This window comes from Balaenoptera musculus, chromosome 11 (assembly GCF_009873245.2).
Source record: "Balaenoptera musculus isolate JJ_BM4_2016_0621 chromosome 11, mBalMus1.pri.v3, whole genome shotgun sequence".
In the NCBI taxonomy this organism is placed as follows: Eukaryota; Metazoa; Chordata; class Mammalia; order Artiodactyla; family Balaenopteridae; genus Balaenoptera; species Balaenoptera musculus.
This window is the reverse complement of record NC_045795.1, coordinates 30,763,662-30,782,718: the sequence shown is the minus strand read 5'-3', so window position 1 is coordinate 30,782,718 and position 19,057 is coordinate 30,763,662. Positions and strand designations below refer to the sequence as shown.

The window sequence follows — 19,057 nt, the reverse complement described above, 5'->3', positions numbered from 1 at the left end:
AATTATACTTATACTGAAAAACATAAACTTCAAAAATGTCCTGAAAGAAATTTCACACAAAAGAGTATACATATTATATTCTCTTTATGTGAGGTTCTAGAATGGAAAAAACTAATGTATGATGAAAAAAACAGAACACTGTTTGCCTTTCTGAGGATGGTGACAGGATTGTCTGGAGGAGGTATGAAGGAACTTTCTGAACTGATGGTAATGTTTTTTATCTTGAGAAGGGATTAGAAAACAACAAATTTATACATTTGTCAAAATTCATCAAATGGTATACTTAAGAATTGAGTGGTATACTGAATATAAATGTTACCTTTAAAAAAAAGGAACCATAAACAAATTATACATAATGAAGTGTTTAGGAATGAAAAGTAAGCTGATGTATGCAGCTTACTTTTCAATGTACTAAAAAAAAATGAACAGATGGATGGATTAAAGAACAACTGGATGCATATATATAGTAAATGCAAATATAGTAAATATATAGTTAATATATTAAATATAGTAAAATGTTAATTGTAGGCTTCCCTGGTGGCACAGGGATTAAGAATCCGCCTGCCAATGCAGGGGACACGGGTTTGAGCCATGGTCTGGGAAAATCCCACATGCCACGGAGCAACTAAGCCCGTGCGCCACAACTACTGAGCCTGTGCTCTAGAGCCCGCGAGCCACAACTACTGAAGCCTGCACGCCTAGAGCCCGTGCTCCACAATAAGAGAAGACACCACAATGAGAAGCCCGCGCGCTGCAACAAAGAGTAGCCCCCCATTCACCGCAACTAGAGGAAGCCCGAGTGCAGCAGCGAAGACCCAATGCAGCCAAAAATAAATAAAAAAACAAACAAAACAAAACAAAAAAACCACATTGAGATACCACTACTCTAAAAAAAAAATCTTTAAAAAAATGTTAATTGTAGAATCTAGATGGCAGATATATGGTATTTGCTCTACAATTCTTTTAACTTTTTTGTGTTTGAAAATTTTTATATTAGAGAAAATCAATTATCTTGCTGTAAACTGGCTGCTTCTAAAAATCAGATTTATGAGAAAAATAGAACACATTTTCCATACTCAACAAGACCTCTCCACCCTGCACCAAAAAGAAAAAAGAAAGAAAAAAAAAAAGAAAAAGAAAAAATATCACTGACCTTTTTTCTTTTCCTTTGTTTGGTTTTAGCTGAGTCTTGTCCAGCACTCCCATTCCCTAGGGATCCTGATGTGGTTCTCCCTGAGAGCTGTGATCCAGATGACGGAGCGCTCGGTGTAGGAGGAGGTGTGTTCTCAGGAGACTCTGGGTAGGACCTTAGGCAAGACCCCTGTCCAAAGAGATGTGGCTTTGAAATCAAGCAACCAGAACTTCTACTAACATTTGAGTTTGTTTAACATCTCATGAATTCAGTAATATTTGAAAGTTATAAAAACACAGTTTATTATTATCCAGTCCACAGAAATGATGTCACCATCTTACCCCTAAGGGTCTAAATATATTAATTTTTAATCTGTCTGATCATTTAGATAAAAATCAGGATTCCTCAGATACAGCCTCCAAAATTTCTGCTGATTTTGTCAAATAGAGATATTTTTACTGAGAAGTTTTCTCAGTGTTTCAAATTTACTCAAAAGGAAGTTCTAAACTTTCCCCCCAAACAGGATGCCTTCCAGACATTCTTTGTAACATGGTGACCAGCCTTCGCCTAGTAACTCAAACTCAGTGCTTTAGGGTCACTGTAGATATATCTCTAGCTCCTCCAACACCTAGTTCCTTCCTTCATTCAGAATATGCCTCATATCTATCTGCTTTCTTTGGTTATGACTGTAAGTCTGTTCTCTCTTCCATGTGGAAGCACTTCAAATATTTGAAGACTGTTTATTTCACAGCCTCTTCTCTTCTATAGGTCAAACACCTCAAGTTCCTTCCACCACTTATTATGAGACATGCTTTCAGGTTCCTCCTCCCGCCCATTACTCCCCTTTAGACATCCTTCACTTTGTCAGTGTTCATCCTATAGGATGGTGCCTAAACACTGAAACAAAACAAAAAACATTTTCTTTTCAGTAACATCACAATATTGGCTCCTTAGAAATGTATAGGCAAATAAAAGTTTCTAAGTCTTTCTCATGTATGGTATTGTTAATTCTACATTATCCTCATACTATCTACTGGCCTACAATTTACATTGTATTTTAAAACTTATGCTAGGCTTTGTAAAATGTTTTGCTGAAATTCAGATATTGTTTTCAATAGTATTTCTTTGATCTGCTTGCCTAGAAACATCAAACAAGAAGGAATAAACCTAATGTGGCATGAGTTGTTCTTAGAAAAAACAAGGTGACTCCTAGAGATCATTGCTTTCAGTATATAAACCATATATTAGAAAACAAAATCTAGAAAATTAACTCATATTGAAATTAACCTTGGTAATCTGAGAAACCCAAGCTTAACTAGCTCAGTTCCTTATATAGTTAGTGTTCAAGAACGATAATTATTAAAATAGAATGCACTGTGTTAACTCCATGCCTTGAGTTTCCAATTCCAAGCTACTGTACATAGCACCTCCATCTGGATCTTCTTAAAATACCCTTTTGAACTCATCAACCTTTAGCCAAGAAACTTTCAATTCTTCCTTAATAACTCTAAGCGTCTAAGGTCTTTATTTTCTAACCTAACTCCCCACTACCCCTTCTCGATGAATTCTTGGCTTGAATATTTTAATCACAGTTTTTCTCCCCCCAGTACAATTACACTTATGCTGCCTCTGAGGCCTAGAGTATTTTCCCCACTTTTACCATCTCATAAAAGTCTTATTTTTCCTTCAACACCCAACTTCCTCTCTGAAGTCTTCTTTCATGGTAATTAGGGAGTTGTCTTTAATCTCTGAAATTTCTGTCTATGCCACTCATTTGGAAATTAGTACACACAATCTTGAATTGTTCGTTTGTTTGCTTGTTAATTTACTTCCTTGGTTGTTTTAGAGAATGTTCTATCTCCCTAAATACAGATCACATTAGTCTCCAGAGCCCCCATTTGTACCTAATTTGGTAAAGTCCTTAAAGCAGGCCCTTGATAGTGGTTGCTGCTTTGCAGTGTTGATGTGTAAGATTCCTACTCTAGAGCGGCCATTCTTTTTGTGTCGCGTCAGGTAATAAAGGGCAGAAAGACTTCCAGTCTCTCCGAATGTTCATTCTGACCACCAGTCACGTCGGAGGAGAGGTGTCTGGCGAGTCAGGGAAAAGCTTGAGGCTTGTACTAACATATTTAGCCAGGATACTTCCTGACGTTCATGCTCCCACCTCCCAGAGAGCCCAGGAAATTCAGCACACATAAGCCATCTTTCTTAACGGCTGGGTAGCTGGGAATAGCAGCTGTGGTTGTTGAGCAGTTGCCCAGGGCAGCTTGGCCACCCTGGAGAACTGAGAAAGTGGGAGGGACATAAAGAGTTTTCCTAGCCACGTAAGCAATCCCTTGAATGTTAAGGGAAAACTAGGCTTGTTATGTTCACCGTAAATTTCTTCAATTAGAAATGTTACAACGAATTTGTCTGACGTTAATGAAAAGCATACTTATACACATATTCATAAAGTGAACATGTATCAAAGACAGTTTAAAGGGTGTTCTTTGACATCATAATTTGGGTTTGTAACATAAAGAAAACAAATAGTGTTTAATCAACTGGGTAAGCTTTAGGGACTTTTAAAGTATATTCGCTGATAATAACGTATGACCTTTTCCAAGACAAAAATGGATTTTTAATGAGCATAAACATTTTAATTCCTACTTTAGTTCTAAGCCAATCTGGTTCTACAAGGGGCATAAAAAGATGTCAAACTTTTGGCATGTAATAAGATATAGGCAGATATCTTTATATATTTTGTAAGTATCCTAGAGCAGAGATATACCTAAATTTGGAGTTCACTGGGTTCACAGATCCCTTATATCTGCAGAATGGTTTCAGACGGTCTCTCAACACCCTGAAATTGTGTACAAAATTTGCAAATGTCTTTATGGAGAAAGGATTTACAGTTTTCTTCAGATTCTTTGAATGGCTTAACCATTTTCAGTTTATATGTTTCACCCAACTTGATCCAAAGTTCACTTCACAATTATACATGCAGATGTTAACCTAAGCTCCTTGCTGCCTTCTCTATGGTTATTAGGTTGAATTATATGAAACTGATGTTTATGTTAGTAAAAAAAAGTCAAATTATTGGCAAATTCATTAAATAGATATTATATTTCTGGTTTTTAGGCACATGCTGCTTACAGAGAATATTTTTTATGCCAAAAATGATACACAGTTATTACACAAAGTCTTAAAGTTGGCAAGATGACTTTATAGTCTCCACAGGTGGGGATGCCAGCAACATAAATGGAATCAGAAAGGATGTGATTATCATATGATAGGGCCAATTGAAACACAAAGGATAAATGGGGCCATGCTTCTTTAAATCATGTTTAGAGATAAATCAATAACTGGAAAGTAAAACTATCAATAAATGCCAGGAATTATTATTACACGAATAATAATAATTCTCTCATCTTTGAAGCAAAAAGAAATAACTTTTCTCAATGTTATTCAATTACCTAAACCAGGTGTTTATCTCCCATGGAAATGAGAGGTGTGCTTTCACCGAAGGGCCAGGAAAGCTAAATAAGGCCGGGAGAAGGTGAAAAAAAATCATTGTATTAAGTGGATTGTTAGGGCATAGTAGGTATTTGTTTGAATGTTGAATGTATTAAGATTCTTTGACTGAAGGCTATATATTCCTACACAATCTTTTTCTTAGAACTACATGTAAATACCAGCCATGAGAAAAAAATCCACAGATGGGTCAAAGACAGATTTTTTTTAATACTTACCTCAGCAGAGCTGTGATACTGAATGAAGGTGGCAGAAATGGCATGGCTGAAGGGGTCTCCTGCCTTGGTTACCATGTCCTGCCTCACAAGAAGAGCCAGATCCACTAACTAGAAGATCAGAGCAATGAAACTAAAGTCACACAAATGGAAATAATCATCAGTGTCACTGAGATGGTAAAGCTAAAAGCAATATATCCCAAATGTTATTGATAATATTGTCTGCCTAAAAATCTGCATTGTGGACATGAGCATATGCTTTCATTGGCTGGTAAATGGACCTACCCATGAACATAAATGATATAGTCTGACCTCCTAGTGGAGAGGTTCTCAAAGTTTGTAATCACTAGGGAAACATTTTATTTAATTTTTAAAATTAATTAATTAATTTATTTTTGGCTTAGTCAGGTCTTAGTTGCAGCCCGCGGGATGTTTCACTGCGGCGGGGGCTTCTCTCTAGTTGTGGTGCATGGGCTCCAGAGTGCACAGGCTCAGTAGTTGCGGCACGCAGGCTCTCTAGTTGTGGCGCTAGGGCTCTCTAGTTGTGGCGTGTGGGCTCCAGAGTGCACAGGCTCAGTAGTTGCGGCACGCAGGCTCTCTAGTTGTGGTGCTAGGGCTCTCTAGTTGTGGTGTGTGGGCTCCAGAGTGCATGGGCTCTGTAGCTGTGGCACAGGGGCTTAGCTGTCCCGTGGCATGTGGTATCTTAGTTCCCCAACCAGGGATCGAACCTGTGTCCCCTGCGCTGGAAGGCAGATTCTTAACCACTGGACCACCAGGGAAAACCTGGGAAACATTTTAATTATTTATTTATTTATTTATTTATTTATTTTTTGGGCTGTGTTGGGTCTTCGTTTCTCTGCGAGGGCTTCCTCTAGTTGCGGCAAGCAGGGGCCACTCTTCATTGCGGTGCGCGGGCCTCTCACTATCGTGGCCTCTCTTGTTGTGGAGCACAGGCTCCAGACGCGCAGGCTCAGTAGTTGTGGCTCACGGGCCTAGTCCCTCCGCGGCATGTGGGATCTTCCCAGACCAGGGCTCGAACCCGTGTCCCCTGCATTGGCAGGCAGATTCTCAACCACTGCGCCACCAGGGAAGCCCCTGGGAAACATTTTAAAATACATATTTCTGGGTTCCAAGCTCCGAGATTCTAATTCAGTAGGTCTGCTCTGGGGTGTAGCTGAGAAATTTACATTTTAAACAAGAACCAAGGAGATGCTGACGCTTGTAGTCTAAGAACCACGCTCTGAGAAACTAGAGGGCAGTGATTCCAGACTCAGATTTTGGTAAGCACTCAGTAGACTGTACATTTCTAGAAAGCTGTTTTTCAAAGCTCAAAAATATTCTCTAAACAAGAGAGATGTGTACTTAGAATTCAGTGTTGAGGAAAAGTATGCAAGTATTCCATTTCTGGTTTGGCTAAAGTTGCAAGAAACAGTCACTTTTAGCCTAACACCCACCGGGGCTGAGGATGCAAAGAAACATAACTGAACTAAATTTTAGAAAATGATGAGATCATCATAGGAGAGAACTCATGGCTGTTCTCATTCCTGGTAGAGCAGCAGGTGGAAGAAGAATTGATGATGGACAGGGACAGGGAGAAAGCAGCTATGTATGGCCTGAAATGACACGTTACAATTCTTACCTGTGCCACAGTTTCGTACGCTAAATATGCTAAAATTTCCATAGCGATGACATTGGGCTTTATCTCCAAACTGCTGCAGTCCAACCAGTCTCGAAATTTGGAGGCTTTTTTGGCTAGCCATTAAAAAAAAAAGTATAGAAAATTTAGCTTTGGAAGTGTTTTAATACTGCATATTACTATCACAAAATGAAAAACATTTCTATTGAAAATTGCATAGGAAAAACAATGCATATAATATGCAACATTTTTGAATTTATATTCTAGTCCCAAGAAATCCCTTATACATTTGCGTCTTTAGTATCTCTGCTACATAACACTGTATACTAAACCACTTAATGTTTAGCACTTCTTACAATGTGTCAGAATAAGTTATCATTGGTCATAGCTTATGTTATAACAGTAGTCAGAGAATTAACTTGCTTGATGTAACTTTAATTTATTCTTGTGGAAAGAAAATCCTGCAAGAAAGAACCAGTGATAAAAAAGGAACATATAGAAATTGTATTTTTAATACCTTTCAAAATGTGTCTATTACTTGAATAGGCTCAAAGTTGTGAATTTAGAATTAAATAGAATAAACTGATATCTGGCCTGATCTAAATCTGTGGTTACATTTTCCTGATTGCAAAGATGTCCAAATTCTCAAGCCTGACTCTCAAAACCACCCAGGCTGATTCCAACCTGCCTTTATATTATTCCCTATTAAAATGTCACTGGCCTTGAGTATAATCCTCTGTGTTCACCCCTGCATGGGATACTCTATCACTCTGTTCCATTCATATGAATCCTGCCCATGCAAGCCAAAGGTATACATCCTCAACTCTAGTCATTTACTGAACTCTTATATCATCAGAGATCCTTTTGTATCTGCTTATAATTTCTCAAGCCACATTACAAGTTTTTTGTGGACCAACACCACGCGTCACGTCTCTCTGCATACCTACCAGTACTAAGCACATGTGGAACCTTCTGTTAAATATCTCTAAACCACCACAGTGCTAAGCAGAATCTAACTTGACATAGATCCTTCATTAGATATTACTAATTTAACTAGTAACCCAGAGGGAAAAGATTGATAGTGAAGATTTTATCATATCTATAACATAATCATCTTTTAAAAAATCCAATGATTATTCTTTTGATTAATCTGGTCTCACAGGTCTATAAAACACTTAACAGTAACTCCAAGCATGATGTTTTGATCCTTATAGATAAAGTCTTCATGGATTCCACATACAGAAGAGTTTTCTGTGAAATAAATCACAGGAGACATTAAGTCCTGCTATCGAAGCACATATCCAAAGCTGTCAACTGTGGCAGAATTATGATAATCCTGCTTAAAGCTATCTCCCTAAAGTAACCAATCTTCCCAATGCTCTCTGACATGCAACATTCCATCTAACTAGTAAGCTGCAATAGCTCACAAACACTTGGTTAACATCTGTGGAATACTTCTGAAGTTCAAGTCAACAGGCAGCAATTTGGCAAGATCAATAAAATGTACCCTATTCACTTCTCCCTTTGACAGACAGTAACATGGAAACAGGTATTTTGTGACTGTGCTCTAAACACTTTATTTTAAAAGTAAGGGAAAGAAGAGTTCTTGGTATTCTGTCAGATCTGCCTACCTAAGCAACAGAATCGTCAGCTTTCCCACTAGATCTTACGTACTGAGAATGCAGAGGTGAGGCCCATGGGTCCACCGTGGTATCCCAGCACCCAGAATAGTGCCTGACATTAGCACACTCACCATAAATATTTCTAGAAGGAAGAAATGAATGAATGAATGAATGAACAAATGAAAGATATTCCTTTAATAAAAGGGTAGGGTCCAAACTTTTCCATACATCAAAAAAGATGCATAAGACCACTTGGGTTACTACTATGCCAGCAATCTTCCAGGTGAAGGTTCTCTGAGCTAATTCCCTCCCTGTCACCTGGAGGACTGTTTCAGAGATGGACCTTTCCAGGGTGATGCTGGTTCCAAAAAAAAGAGGCACAGATACTCTTAGTCATGATAGTTTGTTTTCACCAGAAGTAAGAGGGCATGAAACTGAATGAGTTCCTTTTCCTTCACCCCTCTTCTCAATATATCAGGAGAAAGGGTAATCCTGGAAATTGATCAACAGTCTAAATAGAACCTTGACCAAAGGTCAAAAATTCCTGGGATTATCCTCTTTCTGACACAACCTGAGTTTTCAGCCTGTGCTGGAAATAAAACTACTTTACTTAGTAATTTCATATGGAAATTTAAGGTTATCAAATCTCATACACTTTATCTTTCTCATCAGTGATCAATGGCAAAATTCAAGTTCCTCTCAATATTCCATTCTCTCACCCCTGCACACTATTTCATTATTTCTACCACATCCCTTCTCACCAGCCTTTCCATTCCTGATCCTTCCCGCAGAGCCCTCTGTAATGCTCATTCCACTCTGAAGAAAACCTTCTGCAACTTCTATCTCTTCAAAATCACTGTTCTTTGAATAAATTGAAAATAACCTTCCTCAGAGGGCATGGTTTTCCCTGGAAACTTCTATAGTAGGGGTTCCTTCTTTCTTTCCTTTTATACATATTTATTGATCGGCTACTGATTGCCAGCCTGTTCATTTCCCCATATACCCGAGGGTATATCTTCATTCTCTTTCTTTCTCCCACAGGGAAAACATAAAACAAGTAGACATCAGATTTCTAACCAACGACAGAGGCTAAAAGACAATGGAATCATGTTTTAACCAATAACTATTAGTCTACAATTTCCTACTTAACTAAACTATCATTTAAGTATGAGGGCAAAATAAAGCCATTTTTAAGACAAAAATGAGTGCTTTAAGCACTTACGGATGCTTGGGAAAAACAAAATTAGGCTGAGAAGGGAAGTTTAGATACAGGCATACCTCAGAGATATTGTGGGTTTGGTTCCAGACCACCACAATAAATCAAATATTGCAATAAAGTGAGTTACACATATTTTTTGGTTTTCCAGTGTATATAAAAGCTATATATACACTATACTGTAGTCTACTAAGTGTAAAATAACAATATGTCTAAAAAAATAGCTTAATTAAAAATAATCCTGTTTGGAAAAAAAAAAAAATCCTGTTTGAAAAATGGCACCAATAGACTTGCTTGATGCAGGGTTGCCACAAACCTTCAATTCCTAAAAAAACACATCATCTGTGAAGCACAATAAAGCAAAGAGCAATAAAACGAGGTATGCCTGTAGTTACCAACTTAAAAAATTTTAAGTCAGGGGTGTACTTTAGAAAAATTAAGGATAGCAACTAAAATAACAGCAACAGAATATATAATATACAAACTGGTTGATGAAAAATGGAATGAAGAAAACCCAATCAATCCAAAGAAAAGGAGGAAAACCAAATAAAAAAGCACAGTAAGTTGAAAACACAAAATAAGACAGCATATATAAACCCAAGTGTATAAGTAATTAAATACATATAAATTAAGCTCATCAATTAAAATACAAAGAGACTCTCAGATTAACTAAAAAGAAAATTTAGGTATTTGTTTACAAAATCCACACATAAAACAACAGGTTGAAGGGACTGGAAACAGGTTTATCAAATTATAACTAAATTAAAGCTTTGTGAATTAATATCAGATTTTAAAAGACTTTAAGGGAAATGACTATCTGACTTACATAAATGTAACAACAAAACACTGGTGAACAATGATCAGTGTCCTGGTTTTACAACTTACCCTCAGCCTATAAAGTTATAGACATGTTATTTTAAAACGCACCAGTAGTCTCAACTAGTGAGTGCTATGATCAGATATTTAAAAAGACACAAATGGCTGGATCACAATTCCTATATCTTGGTAATCTATCAGGCACGGAATGTAAAGAGTCTGGTTCTGGAATTGCTGACCCCCTTGGACTGAGCATTCCCAACGACAGTATTGTGGCATATAATAAAACAGATTCTCCCACGAAGGTTTCATGATGAAGCACTTATGGGTACCATATCAAGAAATATTTTTAAATGCCCAAATCCCTCTTCTTTAAAGAAAAAACAACTAAGCATAAGATACTCTTTATACTACAATTATTTTATACAGAAATAGAATGTATTAATTTTTAATCTACTAAGTTTACTACTAAGTTACGAATCAAAAAATTGTTATGAAAAATCAGATTTTTAAACAAAAGATGTATTAGGACGCGTCAATGACTACATGTTTTAGTGTGAAATAGCACTTCTGTTCCTTTAAATAAATTAAATTTAAAATATGATTTAAAAAATAGTTCAATAGCACTAAATGTTACTTTATAAAATGGAGATTTATACTTATAAAAAAGACTTGAATGCCATTTTTAAACCTAAAATTTACAATACAAAAACCTCTCATTTGCTGAAATTGCCATGATCTGAAGTGTCATTTACTTAATGCTTCACAGATGTATGATGCCAAATTGTTAGTCAGGCTGCAAAGTATATTTAGTTAGGAAAAAAAAAATCTTCCCAAACATGTTTTCCTATATTTTACTGACATTTACATGAGGCACTATTTGAAATGTGTCATTTATTTGCACTTTATGATCTATAAATGAAGCTCTCATTTTCTTTTTCCAAATCAAATACATTGTTATTGTGACCACATAATAGCTTTTCGTTTAAAGACACCATTGTGTCCATGATCCCTCAGATTAGGGTCATGTGCTACTTTGTCATATTTTTAACTGGACTTTTCATCACACTTACTCTTCGACCTTCACCCCGAGAGTCTTAGTCATCACTGAACTGTTGCTGTAAGGATGTTTTGTACACAATCCAGCCCACTATTTATCAAGAGCCTTTATCTATTCTTAGTAAGCTGTGTGCAGGGGTGGGACAGCACTAATTTTGCCATAGGTACAAGAGCGTGGACTAATGAATTTGCTAACGTGGAATGCACGCCACAGCGGGAGCTTACAGACAAAGATGCAAGAGACTGTTTATGTTGATATGTTCTATTGTGGTAATATGAGAATGCACGCACGAAGGGAAAGTTTGGTATTTATTACTATTAGGGGCTTTTAAATGTCATGACTGTACTACTACAGTCCATTATGGGTCAAGTACAATCAGCAATGCTAGTGTAAAAATGACTAAGAAACCAAAAAAGAAATTTAAATGGGAATATTACAAAAAATGGAATTTTTCTGACTAAAAGTAATGTGAATAATTAACATGGCTCTCTGTGTATTACCAGTACCCTTAAAAACCTCTTAATACTATTAACTGCAAAACAGCAGAGTGGGGTAAAACCTTGTATAGGCTCCCCTACAACGCAGAGGCTGTTTCCATAATAGTTATAACTATGCATATATGTATTAAACTCACCAATTTCTAAGGAACACAGATGGTGCTGTACTTTAGTGTATCTGTAACACATAATCTCAAACGTATAATGAAGCAAAGTTAAATGCTTACTTACAGAAACTTAATTGTCGACTTTCACAGAATTCTGCATATTGAGCTGAATCCATAATTCGAGTTTGTCTTTCTGCTCTCTAGTAGATAAAAATAAAAAGACACACAATTTTTAAAGCAAGTAGACTTTTATGTTTTCACAGCTAAAACCCAGAACTGAAGTTCCATTTCCTTTTCTTACTCTAGGTGAATAGTTTAGTACCACCATAAATACCATGATACATAAAATTATGATAACAGTAGTTTTGAAGCTTGTTTCTCTTGGAAATAAAGTTTAAAAACCATTTTCCAGTCCTCTGTTATTTTTATTGCAGTGGAAGAAAAAACTAAAGGACCTCACTTCTTAAGACTCTGCACTTCTAAATTTTCTTTAACTGTACCACACTCTTGAAGAAAAAGAAAACTGTGAGGTGTTAACAAATCAAACAGAAAATTTGTTATGAACTCTTATTGCCTATCTGCCTTAAAGCTGGGATTTTTCAATGTTAAAATAGGAGTCAACAAATGGAATCCATATATTTCCCCTCAGTTAGAACATACAGCCAGAGCTAACAAATCCATATTTTAAATTGCAAAGAAAATAAAGAAAAAGGTAAACACAACACAAATCCTTTAATCTGAGTCCAGGTATGATTCACAGTTTGGTATAGTTTCATTCGTGGGTTTTTGGATTCAGTATAGCAGATGTTTGCTGCTTCATTGTCCCACAAGAGGTAGGATAATTATAATTCACCCATAGTTCGGTGGGAAAGAATATGACCGCTTCCGCTTCCTTGGCAAGGGAAGCATTTTGAAATGAGACAGGCTGGTACTTCTTGGAATGAATTTCTGGCCAGTAAAGGAAAAAAAATTCCCTGAGATTTAAAATTTTTTTCTGCTTTGGAAGGACTTTCAGCAAGTTTTCTTTATCACAGTTGGTGGAATACGTAAGTACCACTTCTAACGTCTGTGGATATTTTTACATTTTTTTAAAACTGAAATTATTCTTTTTCATCTTGTTTGATTTGGGTGAGTAGACAATTTAATTCCAATGATCTATCAGTTGATGGAATGAATAATGGCACACTAGCTGCAGTTTCATAGAGAAAAGATAGATGGGGGGTGGGAATTAAGGCAAAATTTACTAACTACTGTGGTGCCTTCTAAGACCACTGATTACTTTTTCCCTTCCTTCTCTCCCCTCCACCTTTTCCTTCCTAACCTCCTCCACACATATTCACAAACACATATGTGTGTTGACACAAACCCAGACTTCTCTTGTTTATTTATTCTCTAGGTTCAAGTATCCTTTTTGAACACGTACAAGTAAATATTACTCCCACACACGTGCAGGTATATGTATGTGCTGTATGTGTACATGTATCCTGTTGTGTGTGTATCTGAAACATCATGTTTCCTTAAGGGTATATTACTGGATAAATTTTTATGTACTCAGAAGTATTTTTTGATATATGAAAGCATGATTTAGTTTTGTCCTTTTTAATGTATCTGATACATGACTCAATAAATGTTTGCTAATGGAAAACAGGAAGGAAGGAAGGGATAATTTATGTGTTTTGAACATGACAAATCTAATGTGTTTATTAAAACAAAAAACCTCTGAGACTGATATCTTTAATGTATGTACATATTATGTATGCATGTCTGTATGTGCATCTGACTGTCTGTGTCTGACTATGAATTCTAGCTCCTAAAAAATATCTGACACATGGTAAATGAGCAATAAAACATTTGTGGAATAAACAAATGCTACCGTCTTGGTCTATGATGCAGGCAAATGGCTATAATGCAGCCAATCCTTCATTATCCATGCGTTCCTCCAGGTCTTCTCTGCTACTCTCCAGCTAGGCAGCCTCACCCACCAAACACATGCTAGACAGAAGGGAATCAGATGACTACGGAAAAAGAAAGTTCCTAAGGAGATTCTTAATACTAACTTTCCTCCAAAAATTGGACATTCAAGATTTGGCTTCTGTATACATTCTTAGATAGCTTAGATGGTGATGTATTTTATTTTATTTATTTTTTCATATTTAAAGATTTAATTTTTAGAGTAGCTTTAGGTTCACAGTAAAATTAAGAAGGAGGTACAGACAGCTCCCAAATACCCCGTGCTCCCCCACGCGCACAGCCTCCCCACCATCAACACCCCCAGCAGAGTGGTGCGCTTGTTACAACTGATGAACCTACACTGCCACATCATTATCACCCCAAATCCACAGGTTACATTATGGTTCACCCTTGGTGTTGTACATTCTACGAGTTTGGACAAATATATGACATGTATCCATCGTTATGGTAAGTTGATGTATTTTAAGTCCTCTAGCATCTATGCAGTAACCTTTGATCTCGGGAGCCCCGTGAAGCTACTAGGGTATGCGTAGAAATTATTCACCAAGCGCCTAGCATACAGCAAACACACAGTGTGAAGCAGTTCACTCAACAGCAAAGATTTATGGGCAGTATAAAATCATGGCTAGAGAGCAGCATAAAGTTCATCTTGTTCAATCTCTCTCTTTTAAAGATAAGGAAATTAAGGTTCGGAGGGAAATGATTTGTGAAAGGTGACCAAGTTAGAACTGAAGCCCAGGACTCTCAATTCCTTGAGGAAGCCTATTTTCATTATAAAGAGCTGTCTCTAACATACAGTAATTTTTTACTCCAATATTTTTCTTTGGGATCCTCTAAACTCTATACATTATCTTATTAAAAGGTATTATGGAGCCACTGTAATTGACATGTCCAAACTGTTCACGAGAAAATGAAATTAGTGAGGCCCTGGGTCAGCAAAGAAGGCAGATCTGGGGATAGCCTAGTACAGAGTGCACAAACTGTAATGTACCTGACAGTACATGGGGGTGCTGCAAACACGTCACAGGTGTGGAGGGATACTGTTTCCCCTCAACCTTCTGGATGCCTCACAAGGCTGAGGCAGCAGAAACCCCAGGCTGGTATCTGGCTACCAGCTGCCTTGTGCATTTACCTTGGCATAAAAATGTTATCATTTTCTATGTGTGCCATGACATAAAAGAGGTTGGGAAGCACTCCTACTAATGTCCTCAGAATATACACTGCATGTCACCGGGCATGCATGCTATTCACAGCACGGTCAAGCGTGCTCAACAGGAAATCAGAGACACTAACTGGGACCTGATGCTGATGAGGATGGTTCAGATCCACTCCTCATGCTAATTTCTGTTTACTCCTCTCTCTTCCCCAGGACTTGTTTCAAATAACCAAAAAAATGGGACAAATTTGGTCTCATAAAAGCATCCAAGTCATTCAGCATCTGATTACATTATCTCCTGATCTTACACTATCACCTTAAATACTGAGAAAGTCAGAAAATACCGAATCTTCATGGACTATGCATTCTTCAAAGATAGTAACTATATTTTGCTTCTATAATCTCAGTGTTGGCTGAGATTTCTTAGCTTGGATTTACCTGGGCCTCGGTAAACATTTGCTGGCTGGCTGAATGACTGGGCAGATGGATGGGTAGATTGAGGCAAAAGAAATGCATATAAATCCTTGATGGGTGATCTCAAAACAGGAACTGTAATATTTGTAATCAAATTGTACAAATTCCAGAGAGGGAAGACAGTTTTTTAAGCCAAAGACCCATAAAAAACACGACACTGGCCAACAATTAACTAAGGCTGGCTCTTATTTTCTGTGTTGTCCTAAATCCACCTCCCTTCTGCCTCTCTTCAGATCACCCTCTGTAATTCACACTAATGTACACAGTGGCCGTCCTTTTCTATTCCTGGAACTTCAAGAAATCTCTGGAAAAAGATTCAAGCGGGAAAAAAATCATAAGCCTAATAAAATAGCATGACCAGAATAACAACGCCTACTCTTTACATACAGCAGCACAATAACCTTTAAGATAAACAGTTTTCATAGCTCTATTTTACAAGATGAGCTGGAGCACACTCAGATGTAGAGAAGTAAAAAAAAGAAAAAAGAAATTTAAAGTATATAGTTAATAAAGAGGCAAAGTGAGAAGTAAAACTTGGGTTGGTCTTGAATGACCTATTCTGAGGTATATCACTAAATAATCATATCAGGGTAATCACAGCTTTTATTCTTCCTGAACATCCTCACATGAGGATGATCTCAGACTGCCACATAAATGCAAGGTCATCTCTGGATTACTCATGCTTTTGCATCTACAAGTCCAGTTCGTCTTCTGCTTAATCTGGCGCTTCTACCCACTCGTTGCTTTCTTTAGGTATCAGCAGTGCTTCTGAACGCTCATAAAAATATGCTAATAACTCAGAGGCTTCTCTGAAATTGAACCTTACTAGTACTACAACATAGCAAAGTATTACCATGTAGGGGCGTACATGGATGCATTACCTTTGAAAGAATTATTCCTAACATTTTCCAAATACCCAACAATATTTCAAAATTTAATTGAAATAGGTTCAAAAAAAAGGTAAAAGAGAATAGTTATGCTATAGTCATTCATCTCATTATCAAGGTTACAGGTCTTTCTGGTTATTGCAAAACAGATGGCACAATTCCATGTCAGATAAACTTACTTTCTGGGTCTTACCTAAATGAAAACAGGGGAGCAAATATCCCTACAAATGCAGTATGTAGTATAATTTGCTTGTTCAATACCTGAACACAACAGTCTGTCAGTATATAGTTGTTAATTTAAATTTTTAGTGAAAAGTTTTTATGTCAGTGGATGTGAAATTGCTGTGTCTTTGAAAAATACTTTCAAGGACAGCAATGACAATCACCATTTGCCCCTGCCTATATCAGTTTGAGGTATGAGGCTGGATTACTTCTGCAGCATGCAGTTTCATTTAAATTCTCTGCATGCTTTCACTGAAGCATACGTAAAGGTTATAGAAACTATGTGCTGGCGTATCTCTTGGCAGCTTCTCAAGACACATGACTTTCTTCAGCAACACAGAATCACAGAACATAACTTTTAAACCAAGATGAAAGTTTTCATCTGCTTTCACTTCCACCTTGAATTTTTAAAAAAATCTTATTTTGATTACACTTAGAAGTCTTACAATTGAAATGCAAAGTCCTTTCTGCATGGAAAAGGCCAAATGTCGATGGTAATCTACCAAATACCTCATGTTAGGCAGGAACTGGTTGCTGAACTTGAAAACTTCATACAGAGTGGTTGCAGCAGCATCCAGCAATGTGACAACATGTGAACTGTGGAATGTTTATGCATGTTCATGTATGCTGTGGTACACAGCAGAAGGATATCCACAGATCAGTAAACGCGATAGAATGCTGAAGCACCTTGGAAACCTCATACACCCCCCAACGCACTGTAGATGAGGAAGCTGAGGTCCAGAAAGGTTTTAGGGTTTATCTGGATCATTGCAGATGCACCCCGGTACGCAGGTGAGTGCTGGCTCTGCCTGCTGGGTCAGTTTGTGATTTACTAGATTCCCCTACCCAAGAGTTAGCTGAGTCTCCCTCAAAACATCTGGTAGATTCCCCTGCTTTTAACGCCCACTGCAGTGCCCATCATTTTGGGCCTGGAGTACTGCAACAGGTTTCTGCTGGTTCCTTCCAAATATTTTAACTCTCCCAACCCACCTGGGTACAATTACTTTAAGTAAAAACAAAGAGAAAAGACCTTGGCACAAAGGTTACTCTTTGGTACATCTGCCCTGTTTTGCTGTCCCCTACCCCGCCCTCATGATTGTGCTGGACACCCCCTCTTCCATCCCCATGGTAATTTAACTCCTTCCCTTTCAGCATAAGTACCACTTCCTCTAGCAACTTTTCCCTCAAGATTCCAGGTCACATTGATTCCTCTCTTCCGAATCATACATGTTCTTCTAGATAATATTATACCCCTGCACTTTTCTGTGTGTCCTCCTTCTGTCTCCCCTCAGAGATTATAGCTGCGAGAATGTATTATTAACTGAAAAAAGCAAGTTGAGAATCAGAATGTATGTACCTTGATCCCATTTACGTTTAAACACACAAGCGTGCACATGAGACATACATACACGTATGCAAACATCTGGAGGTATATACATTATGCTTTTAATAGTATTAATCTCAGGGATAACATTATAGGGAACTCTTACTTTTTCAGGTACACATTGCAGTAATTAAAATTTTTTTTCTTAACTGAATTACAATCAGGAAAGAAAAGATTTTTGAAAGTAAAGAAATCTTGTTTGACTTACAGAAGGTCATTAAATAAATGTCCATATGCAGTAAAATAATCAAAGTGGTTACTCAAGAGGCAGAAAATCACAGAGAGATAGCAGAGGCTTGGATATATGTTCTCAGTGAGATAGAGTGAAAGAGGGAGAGAAAGGAGAATGTTACTGCAATGTTAAGGGAGCCAACTCGGAATTCTGACTGATGTAATCTTGAAATCAAAAGTTCATTTAAGTTTGACCCAGAATTTTCTAACTGAATAAAAATACAATACATTTCCTAGCCTAAAAATAAAGGTTTCCGTTGGTGTTGATTTGCTCCCCCAGAGTGATTTTTATAATCCACCAGTTTTATGTGTCCAAGGTATTAAGAATGTATTGTAATAGCTATATGAAGTTTCCCAAGGAAATAGCTGTAGACTCTAGGAGAACATTCAAGGGATTTAAAAGGAATTTTGTGCTAAAAATAAGTGAGTAATTCTCAGCAAGTACAAAGCATCAGTGATTGAGAAATACACAAAAGGATATTTGTGACATTAGTTCATAATAGAGTTGTTTCAAAATATTGGATTTTTTTGGGTCTATACTCTTTGGGTCTAAATATATTAATGTTAATATAGGAGTTTTTTTCTTTTCTATATATTTTAAACTATGAAGAATGAGCATGATTGGTTATATAAGGAAAATACAGTTATTATTAAAAATCAAAATACTACACTTTAAATTGGGGTAATGCCTGCTTCAAAGTTTTTAATCTGAATTTATTAAGCTAGTAGTGGGGAGAATTGTTCCCAATAAAATATTTCCTGTCTTGGGATAAAATGTGTGCTAAGAAAAGTATCACTTTTTTTCAATAACTTAGTACCAAACAACCTAATCCCATGTTTAGTTGTAAACCCTCATGTAGTATTAGTACTAATTTTTACTGATGTTTTCCTGAAATTGTAAACATGCTCTGTAATAAC

The 19,057-nt window shown here is 37.0% G+C and overlaps 1 protein-coding gene across 1 annotated transcript in view; it reads right to left on the bottom strand.

The window, feature by feature from the left end:
- SUPT3H (SPT3 homolog, SAGA and STAGA complex component) overlaps positions 1–19,057 on the bottom strand; it is a 423,773-nt gene that overhangs the window by 93,687 nt on the left and 311,029 nt on the right. Inside the window, 4 exon segments of the mRNA XM_036869866.1 lie at positions 1,154–1,321; positions 4,864–4,971; positions 6,500–6,612; positions 11,939–12,014. Of these exon segments, the coding sequence (XP_036725761.1) occupies positions 1,154–1,321; positions 4,864–4,971; positions 6,500–6,612; positions 11,939–12,014 (465 nt within the window).